The sequence below is a fragment of the Grus americana genome, unplaced genomic scaffold (assembly GCF_028858705.1).
Source record: "Grus americana isolate bGruAme1 unplaced genomic scaffold, bGruAme1.mat scaffold_69, whole genome shotgun sequence".
Lineage (NCBI taxonomy): Eukaryota > Metazoa > Chordata > Aves > Gruiformes > Gruidae > Grus > Grus americana.
The window spans coordinates 179,097-190,560 of NW_026561907.1; the positions used below are offsets into that span (position 1 = coordinate 179,097).

The window sequence follows — 11,464 nt, forward strand, 5'->3', positions numbered from 1 at the left end:
AGTGTGCGTCCTAACAGCAGGTGGGAGACAGGGCTCTGCCTGGCCCTGGACCAGCTGTGGGTGCTGAGTGGCGGGAAGGAGGCGGCAAGGGAGGAAGAAGAAGAGGAGAATGTCAGCAGCGAGGGCAGCGAGTCCCTCATCCTTGTCTGGCCCACCAGCTCCTGCCTTGCCACCTTTTGGTGAGTGGTGGTGCCACGTCCCACAGCAGGGCTGGGCGGTGCGGCACAGTGCTGGCCCCTGTCCTCTCTGGCGTCTGGCAGCTGCAGTCACGGCTGGCAAGGGGCAGGAGAGGTTCTCAACCGTGCCCATGCCATCCTGTGAGAGGCCTCTGCCCACCGTGCAGAGCCTGGGCAGGGAGCGGGCAGCACGCCGGCAAGGAGGGAGGGAGGCCGGGTTTTCCTCCCTGACGCTGTTTCTCCTCTCTTTCTGCACCTCATGGGTGGCAAAGGAGCTGTGAGTGGGCACACTGCTGGGGTAAGCCGGGGGGATTCTCCAGGTGCAGCCGTACGGGGGAACACAGGTCCCCTGCGGGCAGCTCTCAGGCACGTAAGGGATGAGCAGGAACAGAAAGACTCTTCTTCCTCTGCAGCAGGGAGAGTCAGGCGGGAAGCAGGGCTGTGTGCCTGGCAGGCAGGAGCTCTGCAGGCAGCTCTGCCCTCTGTTTGGCTCCGGGGCGGTACCCAGGGGTGTTTGGGATCCCTTTTGCTGGAGAGAGAAGAGCTGGCTTGGGGCTCACTCTTTCTCTGTCCTTTCCCAGTGCACAGGCAACCTGAAGGAGCAAAGAGAGCCCGGGTGACGCGACTGCCCTCCCTCAAACTCCTGGAGGAGGAGCTGAGCAGCCACCGTGCCGTGAGTGTCTCTCTGGCCTGGGCTGTGTCCCCCAAGCCCTGCAGAGCCTCAGACAGTGGTCCAAGGGGCACCTTCCCTTGCCACACAGAGCATCTCATGGGCTGCAAAAGGGATGCTTGGGAGAGCCAATGTGACTGTTAAGCAGGTATCCTTTATTGCAGCGCTGGGAGTCGCACCGGGATATTTCCACGAATGTACGTCTCGACGAGAAACAAATTGTACGTGATTTATATTGCAAAAGAGTTTACATATTCATTAGGTTTCTGATAAATTTAATATATATTCATTATTATTCTGGGAACTCCTGAATATATGCTAATGTCCTGATACACCTGCGCAGTTTCTTTCTCAGGTGGTCGTCAGGGGTCGTCCTCCTCAAATCTTCCTCTTTCTCCTCTTCTTCAGCGTACACAGTTGGGCAACCTCTTCTTCATGATCTCCGTTTTGCAAGCTCAGCAACCTTGTTATCCGTCCTGCCCAGATGGTCCCAGGCTTCTTGGCCTATTGGGCCCCCTTTATCAGGGTGCCTCAAACTTTGTGTCTTTTCTAGTTCATACCCAAGGACTGTTCCCTAATTTACGGCTTCTCTTATCCTGTTTCTACATTCCGGCTATTTTACTAATTGTTTTCTTTCATACTGGAGCATGAGACAGGGGAAGCCTGAGTTTGTGGGGCCTGACTCAAGTGTTGCCAAGTTATACATTCTGTTCTAAAATTCTTCTATGCTAATTAGTTTCCCTTATTCAACCTTGCGTGGCCCCACTGGTGCAGGAGGCTCTGCGGAGGCAGCCCCGGGTCGTTCTGACCCGTTTGCCGCTGCCGCCAGGCCTCATCTCCTGGCGGGTGCTGCCCAGATTGGCCAAGGCGGGCGGCAAGCCGGCCAAGTGCCCCACGCCAGCCAGCACCCCCAAGATGAACGAGACCTCCCTGCGGGACAACATGCCACCAAAGCAGAAGGAGAAGAAAGGGGTGGTGTGCCAGGTGGCAAACTACAGGAAAACCCTCTGGGAGGGAAAGCCAGACAGGGACGGTGCGGCGGCAGGCCGCAGCAGGCAGCAAGCGGGCAGCAGCAAGCGGAGAACATCTGACGGGATGCCCACCGAGTGACCTAGAACCCGGGGGATGCCAGGGGGCAAAGGTCCTTCGTGCAGCGGGAGGGGAGAGGTTTAATGTAGCCAGTCCACTGAAACCCCGCAGCACGGAGATCTTAAACCACTGGCCTGGGGCTCCGGCCCTGTGCCCGGCCCAGGGACCCTCACTTGCCCCATCCCCTGGCCTCCTGCGCTTTAAGCTACAGCTCCCCGCTGCCCGGGGCTGCGATATGATCAATGGGACACGCAACACAGCGCTGTTGACTGCCAGCACTGCCGGCGTCAGGGCCCAGCAGGGCCCACCAGCTCCCGGCAGCACCAGGCCGCACGCTGCTGCAGCACCCCAGGGCAGCCCCCGGGAGGCCCCAGGTCTGGGAAGAAGCTGCAGAGCTGACATACTGCCACGGCTGTCTGCTGTCCCGCTGACTCCGTGCTGTCCCTTGGGGGGGGCCTCGTGGCTTTCATCGCTCCCCGTGCAGATGGAACTAGATGATGTTTGAGGTCCCTTCCAAGCCAAACCATTCTCTGATTCTCTGATTCTATGACCCCCTCCAACTACATACTGGGCCCCCTTCCAGGATAAACCGGATCCCCTTAACTCCCCCAGCACAGATTTGCCACTGTCCCGTTACAAACTAGATCCCTTTAACCCCTCCCAGCACAGACCTGCCCTGTCCCAGTTCTGGATCCCTGAGCAGGGCAGGGGCCAAACCGACCAGCTGACGTGGGGCAGCAATAACAACCAGCCCAAAACTGGGGCAGCCAAGCGGGGCAGGAGCAAAACTGCCAGTCCAGCCACCCCGAGGGGGAATCTGGCAAAGCTGCGGCAAATAGAAAGCTAAGAGACCCTGGAGGGAGCAGAAAATGTGAAGATGCAAAAAAGCCACCCACAAATGGTTTTTGGAGGCCCAAGGCGAGAGAGCAGCTGGGTGGGGACATGGCAGCCAGACAAGGTCAACCCAGCACCGTTGCTGAAGGAGTTTCTTTGGTAGCGCTAGTTCAGAGTCCGCATAGGGCTGTATCTCGGGGGGCAGGTCAAATTCATTGGAAATGAACCTCTAAGAGACCAGGTGCTTTGCTCCACGAGTCTCACGGACAGGGTCCTGTACCTGGGAAGAGTGGCCCAGAACCCTCAGCATACAGAGCGTTCCAGCCAAAGCAGTGAGCAGGCACGCTTGCAGCCCTGGGCAGGTTTTTATTCATCTGGCTGGTGTAGCTCGGGGAAAAGGTGGGAGCTCTGCCGGCGGACAAAGAGCCCTTGGCCAGCAGCGGTGGGGAAGCCCAGCGGCTGATGGCTGTGGGAGGTGCCCGGGCCCTGGCAGCTGTGTGGCCTTGAGGGGACACGTCCCCGTGCGGACCCCGTGTCACAAAGGGGCAGTGATGCGGCAACCGCCCGGCGCTTGTGACCTCACCGGACTGGGGCTTTATAAGCTGAAAAGCGGGCCAGCGAAAGCCAGTTGGGCTGAGCTGCCCTTTGGGATAACTCGGCTCCTTCCCTCGCTACTTGCACACCGACTCTTTTCAACCATTTCTCCATTACTGCCCACTTCTCCTCAACTTCCATCCTCTTTCAAAGGTAACTGTGATTGGACTTTCAGGACAGATCATAGAGTAGGTAGATACGGGATCAAAGTATAGTCTGCTCCATACCTTCTGTTAAAGCCGAAAGGTAGCTCCTGCATACACGGCGGGAAAGTGTGGGCTGCAGAGCCAGAGGGCTCTGCTGCTAAGGGTAGCCACAGGTCAGCAGCAGGTCCTCCTCAGAGAAGGTGGCACGCAATGGGGCTTTCAAGGGGGCCGTGGTAATTGCTGTCAGTTGGAGTCCTGCGACAGGGACAGTGGGGCCATCGGCCTGCTGCTCTCTAGGAGTTACAAGTACCACTGAAGCACCTTTGATGGCAGACGCTGATCTGTGGGTTGCATTTGCCAGGTTTTGGAATCATTTTGTGGAGCTACGGTTCTTTCTTTCCTATCAGGTGACGGGATTGGCGCTGATCTGCTCTTTCTGGAGCACGTCCTGACAGCCTCTGTCATCCAAAGCTTTCGCCTCTGTTCCTGAGAGGAGCGATGGCCGCAATGGGGAACGACTCCTGTGAGTAACGGCTTCACCAGCAGGCTTGGACTTTGTGAATCCCCAAGGGTAATGGACGTGGCTGCTGCTCCATCCCTGCATGTTGACGTGCTGACATCCGAGGGTGACTTCGGGGGCGTTTCCTGGGAGCAGCCAGACTTATCCAGGCATTTTGACTAGACACAGGAAAATGCGTTTTATCACTCCTCCGCCACTAGTACAAGACTTTGAAAGATGGCATTGCTCATAGAACGCCCTGACATCAGTAGGGTTACCTTCTGTGAAAGAGACTTGCTTGTCTTCCTCCATTACAATCAGGAAGAGGGAAGACTTCCTAACTGCGGCCTTCCAGTACCTGAAGGGGCCTCCAGGAAAGCTGGAGAGGGACTGTTTATCAGGGAGCGTAGTGGCAGGACAAGGGGGAATGGGGTGAAACTAAAAGAGGGTCGATTGAGATTAGACTTTAGGAAGAAATCCTTCCGTGTGAGGGTGGTGAGGCAGTGGCATGGGTTGCCCAGAGAGTGTGTGGAGGCCCCATCCCTGGAAGTGTTTAAGGCCAGGCTGGATGAGGCTTTGGGACAACCTGGTCTAGTGGAGGGTGTCCCTGCCCATGGCAGGGGGGGGTTGCAACTAGGTGACCTTTGAGGTCCCTTCCGACCCAAACCATTCTATGATTCTACGATTCTACGATTCTATGACTTGACCTGATCATCCAATTCTAGACTCTAGAGGGAAAGGAAGGTAGCCCAAGGCACGGAAATCAGTGTGGGTTTGTTGGACTGTGCGCAAAGTAAGCAGGGGAGGAGACTGTTTTCCAAAACTCTATCTTGACCAGACAATTTCAATGGCACTGTAAGGCTTCCCCCAATGTTGCTCTCTTGGAGGTTAGAGCTGCTTGTCTCCTGGGTGCTCCTGTACAGAACTTGCCTTTTCAAGTATGCTTTCGCGCAACAAAATCGTGTCATCTCTTTTCATATGTCATTTCCCTGCAGTCACTGCCGAGGGAATGCCTTCGCCACAAAGGATCCTCTTTCCTCCGGAGAAGGTTTGCATGGAGTGGCGGCAACGACAGAGAGCTGGAGCGGGACTCCACAACCTGGACAATACGTGCTTCCTCAACTCCGTCCTGCAGTGCTTGACGTACACACCCCCTCTGGCCAACTACCTGCTCTCTGGGGAGCACAGCCAGGCGTGTGAGTACTTTTACGAACATCTCCTTCTAAGTCTGCTGGGCACTTCCCACTTTCTGGCTTATTGCACAGAAAACTCTGCTCAGTTAAGCGTCCCTCCAAAGAAAGTTTTCTATGCACCAAAATGCCCCGGGCTTGTTGCGACATTGGCACCTTGGGAGAAGAGCAGTGGAGACTGTTCTTAGAACTTCAAGATCTCCATTAGGTTTCCCATCGCTATGGGTATTTTGCTAACCTGAGAAGCTTCCCTCCCTCCCGCCCGCCCTCCCTCCCTCCCTCTCTCTTCAGGTCGTGAGCGAGGCTTCTGCATGATGTGCATAATGGAAGCACACGTTAACAAGGTCCTGCGTTCCTCAGGCAGTGCCATCGAGCCTTTGGCTGTCATCAATGTCCTCCCACGTAAGTCATTTCAGGTGCTTGTGCAGGTTTTCTTCTGTTCTTGTAGGACAGAACTACTGACTTCTTCTTTCTTAGTAATAGGAGAACATTTTGAGCTTGGCATGCAGGAGGATGCCCACGAGTTCTTACGCTATACTGTCGATGCCATGCAGAGAGCTTGTCTGAGTGGTAGCAGCGAGTAAGCACAAGCAAATTCCCTTTTCAATGTTCCCAAGCCCTTTGGACTCCTTGATGTGCTCTCGTCAAGGGAAAACCCATGCCCAGAGTTTTCAGACAAAGTACACCTCTTTGAGGACATAACTCTCTGCCTCACCATTTCTTTCCAGCTTGGACATCTATTCTCAATCAACTACCATCATCCATCAAATATTTGCGGGCTTTCTGAGATCCAGAGGTACTTTTTGCTCTCCTTGGACTTGTCTGTGCCCCTCTGCCTGCCTGTGATAAACAGCTGCCCGTGTGACTGGCGGAGTAGGTATGACGAGCGTAAAGCGGCACAGTCGACTTCCCCCATCGCTGAGCATTTTGATTTGCCTTCCAGTCACATGCTTGAGCTGCAAAGCGGTTTCCGACTCCTACGAGGCCTTCCTGGATGTTCCTTTGGATATAAAAGTAAGGGGGGTTTGTAATTGTGCTCCAGGATGTCCCGAGGCACAGCGAGGAAGCTCCTGATAGCCCCGGGAATCCCTTGGAAAAGAGGGAAACGGTCAGCATAATGCCCTCTTGCTGCCTCCTCCTGGGCACTGCTTGCGGGTTCACGGTGGGTCTCCTCAGCGTCGGCTACCTGGGTCGTCTTGTTGACTCCTAGTGCATGTTTGGGCGAGGGCGTTTCCCGCAGCTCAGCGCTCTCCTTTCTCACTCCTCCAGGCAGCCTCCTCTGTCAGCGCAGCTCTCAAGGACTTTGTGAAACCCGAGCAGCTGGATGGCGAAAACTGCTTTAAATGTAGCAAGTAAGATGATTGCTAATGACGTGTGAATACCAGACCCTGCCTGAAGGTGCTGCATGCCCTTGAGTATCAGTCATCGTTTCACATAGCATAGGTGCACAATAACGAGACGCAGGTGTTTTTCCGTCAGGCCTTGTGGCACTGAATAGCCTTACAATAGCGTAAGGATGTGTGAGACGTGAAAGCTTGGCTGGCCTTCTGGGGGAACAAGGGTGCACTTAAGGGTGCATTTCAGCACTTGGCTCTGGGCTTGCTTTCCAGGTGTGACAAGAGGGTTGCCGCCTCCAAGAGGTTTACAGTCCATCGCCCGCCCAAGGTTCTCACGCTGTGTCTGAAGCGGTTTGACGATTTCATCGGCGAGAAGATCAACAAGGTGTGTACGCAACTGGAGTGCAACTTTCTCTTCCTGGAGCAGGAGATTTCCCCAAGCAGTACGCTCTCTCCCAAGCTGTTCATGCTGAGTGTTTTGTGTTCCCTTCTGGGGAGGGGAGAGGAGAGTTCCCGTGGGAGGACGAGCACGTAGTCTGCTGCGGCAGAGCTGCTTTGGCCGAGAACAGTTTCCTGCCACCCAAACCATTACCTGTTGCTTTAGGGAAAACCCAAGTGTTGGTGAGCACCGACGGTGTATTTAGACCCCGCTGGCCTTTAGTCCTGGAAGGCTGAGGCATGTCGTATTGGAGGATCGTTTCTGAGCCCTCTTGGTCTCTCCGTAGGTTGTGGAGTATCCCAAGTACTTGGATCTTCGCCCTTACATGTCTGAGACAGCTGGAGAACCGCTCCTCTACTCCTTATACGCCGTGGTGGTGCATAGCGGTGTCAGCTGTGGTTCAGGACACTATTTCTGCTATGCAAAGGTAAAGAGCAACTCCCTTCCTAACAAGGGAAACACGGCAGTGTTACTGGCAGCCGAGGTTTTGGGCTAGAAGGTCTCCTGACCGGCTGGAATGGATTGGCTTGGGCGTACCCTTGGTTCTGTAGTTATCTGCCTGTGTTTTTGTGGAGAAACCATGCAGTTCATCTCCAGATATCGTTGTCTTTTTTTACAGGCCAGCAATGGACTGTGGTACGAGATGGACGATATGCATGTGGATCTATGTGGCATCGAGAGAGTTCTCAGGCAGCAAGCCTATTTACTGTTTTATGTCAGGTAACAACCAGTACTCAAATCGTTTTCAGAATATATTTCCTTTTCCTGGATTTGCTGTTTTTCTTCTCATCCTCCTGAGCGTTTCTGTCACAGGAGACAATTACTGCCTGCATCATTCAATGCTGTCAAACAGAAGTACTCCGCGTCAGTCCTTCTCTTCCCTTGCTGGGCTTTAGGCTGCTGCCCTGGTGTAAAGTGCTACTTGTCTGCTGTCAGAGGCTGGCTAATGTAGACAGGAGGACTTTAAGGGGGCCTACAGGAAAGATGGGGAGGGACTTTATCTCAGGGAGTGTAGTAATAAGATGAGGGGTAATGGGTTTAAACTGAACGAGCTTGATTTCTATTAGATACGGGGAAGAAATTCTTAATGGTGGGCGTGGTGAGACCCTGGAAGAGGTTGCCCAGAGAAGTTGTGAATGCCCCATCCCTGGAAGTGTTCAAGGCTGGGTTGGATGGGGCGTTGAGCAACCAGATCTAGTGGAAGGTGTCCCTGCCCATGGCAGGGGACTTGGAACCAGACGCTCTTGAAGGTCCCTTCCAACGCAAAGCATTCTGTAAATCTAGGATTCGATGAAATGGAGGCCGTAGGGGGTATAAAGACGAGCTCTTGCTCCGACAGGGGCAGACGTGTTGGGAAGAGCCCAATCCAGTTTCCCATTGGTAGTCTTGGTTACGTCTTCCCTCTGTCGTAGAGTCCGCTCCAAGAAAATGCCTGAACCCTAGAGGAGGCTGAGGAGCAGCCCTAAACGGAAATCACTCTTTTTCTCTCCAGGCGCTCTGATTTGAAAAGTGGAGAAAGGGCTTCTTCCGCACAGGTGCCATCATATGCCCCTTCCTTCTTCAAGCAGTGGGCGGCTGGCAGCAAGCAGGTGGGTCCTGTGAGACCACAGGATCCGCCCCGTTTGACTAAGGTAACTCTGGGGAGGTGGGTCAGGGCACCAGATGGACAGTGGATTTCTTTCTGGCATCTTGGCATTGCTCTCTGTTCCCTCCCACGCTGCAGCGATCTTCACAGCCGCAAGGCTGCTCCCTCCCAAAGCCTCCCACCTAGACCCATCCTAGCTGTCCGCCTTTGGCCCTTCTGCCTTTGCAGCCCGCCAGGAGAGCCTTTGGGAGGCCCTTAGCTGTCCCCTCCCACAGCTTCCGGGGGTTCCCCACTGTTCTGGTCTTGTCAGGAGGAAAGGGCAGGACCTTTTCACAGCTCTCTTTGCAGGACGTGGCGGTGGGCACGGAGGACTCTCCAGAGCACAGCAGCTCCTCCGCAACAGCCAGCACCAGCCAGCTCACCGTGGCAGGTGCACGGGAGGCCTCTGCAGGCTGGCCATGCCCCACCTGGCCAGGCAGGCTCAGCATTGTCTCCTTCGTGGGCTTCTGCTTGAATCGCTTCTTCTGCGGCTGTAGAAGGCTGGTGTCCAGAAGAAAAGCTGTGTGCCAAGTGCGCTGTCAACCACTTGACCCTGTGCTGCCCCCCGTGCAAGAAGACAGCAAGGAAGAGAAGCACGGATTCGGCCCTTCCTCCCGCTGTGAGAGGAACGGTGCCAGGGAGAGGGCCCGGAGCAGATCCCCACAGTGGGGCAATGATCTCCGCAGCTGGCCTGTGGACACCACAGACTATGACTGCTCAGCTGCCAGGAGGAGGAGAACAAGTCCTCCACATTGTTGCCAGGCCCCAAAGGTTGGCGCAGCTTCAGGGCACTCCAGTGCCAGCTCCAGGCAGGCTCCCACACCCAAGGCTGCTTGGGAGCAATCCGTTCCCATGCAGAGGGAGCGGAGCAGATCCCCGCTGCGGGGCGATGAACTCCAAAGCTGGTTCGCGGACACCACGAACTATGAGCCCTCAGCAGGGAGGAGGAGGAGGAGGAGGAGACCTAGTCCTCCAAGCCATGACTGCACTCCCAGGGATGCCACAGCTCCCAGGCCCTCCAGCGCCAGATCCCAGTTGGCTCCCGCACCCAGGGCTGCTCAGCAGAAGACCGTGCTGAGGAAGAGAGAGCGGAGCGGATCCCTGAGACGGGGCTATGCGCTCCGCAGCCGGTTTGTGGACACCACGCAGGATGAGCCCTCAGCAGGGAGGAGGAGGGTTTCAGCGCCCTGGAGATGCGTGTCAGACACACACTCAGGGCACTGCTGTGGTGATGGGGGCACACTGTGATCCTGGGGGAAGAAGGAGCACAGCATCTTTCTTCTGCTGTGCCAGAGAAGAGGAGCGGGAGAAGAAAAAGGAGGAGGAGGAGGAGGAAGTCAGGAAGCACCAGAACTGCCGCCAGCAGGGACCAAGCTGCACAAAGGGCACCAGCGGCCCAGCCTGTCCCTCCTCCCAGTGCTGCCTCTGGCCACGAAGAGCTCGGAGAGACCTTCCAGAGACTCGGACAGCTCTGCCGCCTGGCCCGCCTGCCCACGGGTCCCTCGAGGAAGACCTTTAATCCCTGCTCAGCTGTTGGGATCGCCTTGCCAAAGCCCAAATTAAAAACACTTGTTGGCCTTGCATACGTAATTCATGGGGTGTTTTCTTCTCTGGAGGTTTTGGGACAATTGGTGGCAATACCCAGTGTGGGAGGTTTATGTGACGGGATTTTGAAAGCAGTGTGCTTGCACATGTCCATGCTGCCATCTCTTGGTTTTCAAGGTGGAGTTCAAGGCACTTGAACAGAAAGGGGCTGGATGAGCCGACAGCAAGGGGGCCTGAAAGAAGCTGAACGGCTGGGCCCAGAGGGTGCTGCTCAGGGGCGCCAAGTCTATTGCGAGGCCGGTAACTAGCAGCGTCTCCCAGGGGTCAATACTGGGTCCGATCTTGTTAACATCTTCCTTAATTAACGGTCTGGGGGACAGGGCAGAGGGCACCCTCAGCAAGCTGGCCAATGACACCAGACTGGGAGGAGTGGCGCTTAGGCCAGGGGGGTCGTGCCGTCATCCCCAGGGACCTGGTCATGCTGGAGAGAGGCTCTGACAGGGGCCTCCTGCAGTTCAGCAAGGGGAAGTGCAAAGGGTGCTGTGCGGGTGACGAGCACCGGCACGGGCTGCCCAGGGAGCTGGTGGAGCCTCCGTCCTTGGAGATGTTCCACAGCCCTCTGGACATGGTCATGGACAACCGGCTGCAGGTGGTACTGCTTGAGCGGGGGGGTGGGATCAGGTGACTACACTTTCCAGATGACATCCCGGCCAGCCTCAAGTAGCCTGTGACTCTGTGAAATGGATGCCTAGAAGAGGATCCTGCCACCAATGCTGTCACCATCAGGCAGCCATCGACAGCTTCACCAGGAAGCTGCATCCCCTGGAGAGGTGCCCAGGCTGGAGTAGGCTCCTGGCAGGAGCTGCGGCCCCTGGAGAGGAGCCCAGGCAGCAGCAGGTTCTGTGTGCGGAGCTGCGGCCCGTGGGCCCCAGGCGGGAGCAGGGGAACGGCATGAGGAGGAAGGGGTGGCAGAGACAAGGCGCTGTGGGCCGCCCACAGCCCCATTCCCTGTCCCCCTGTGCTGCTCGGGCGGGAGAGGGGGCCGAGGCATCGGGAAGGGAGGAGTGAGGCTCCAAAGTGAGACCAAATTCATAGGTAGTACATTTTTGGTATCTACATAGAAGCTGCTTGATCTTTGTGAAAAGACCACCACACCCTGTTTAACTTTATGTGATACATTAATTTATCCTGAAAACTAGTAATTCAATGCTACTAAAATTCAGATGATTTTCAAACAATAACTGAAACCAATTCACTCAGCTTGATATCAGCACAAGGCCTGTGTTAGCTTACTGGTTTTGTTATGTCCTAAATTAAGTCT

At 55.6% G+C, this 11,464-nt stretch overlaps 1 protein-coding gene across 1 annotated transcript; it reads left to right on the top strand.

Annotated features, from left to right (window-relative positions):
- Positions 1-4,016: 4,016 nt before the first annotated feature.
- LOC129200933 (ubiquitin carboxyl-terminal hydrolase 42-like) lies at positions 4,017-10,828 on the top strand. The gene is made up of 11 exons (XM_054812187.1): positions 4,017-4,032; positions 5,004-5,204; positions 5,490-5,600; positions 5,676-5,778; positions 5,927-5,994; positions 6,142-6,212; positions 6,468-6,550; positions 6,809-6,920; positions 7,261-7,401; positions 7,594-7,694; positions 10,612-10,828. The coding sequence occupies exons 1-11, from the start codon at positions 4,017-4,019 to the stop codon at positions 10,826-10,828; spliced, it is 1,224 nt and encodes a 407-aa protein (XP_054668162.1).
- Positions 10,829-11,464: the final 636 nt, after the last annotated feature.

What these genes read in the sequence shown, in the direction of transcription:
- LOC129200933 (XM_054812187.1), top strand. An exon ending in TGTCTGAGTGGTAGCAGCGA is followed by an intron (nt 5,779 to 5,926) that starts GTAAGCACAAGC and finishes ATTTCTTTCCAG; the next exon opens with CTTGGACATCTATTCTCAAT. An exon ending in TATTTACTGTTTTATGTCAG is followed by an intron (nt 7,695 to 10,611) that starts GTAACAACCAGT and finishes CGTCATCCCCAG; the next exon opens with GGACCTGGTCATGCTGGAGA.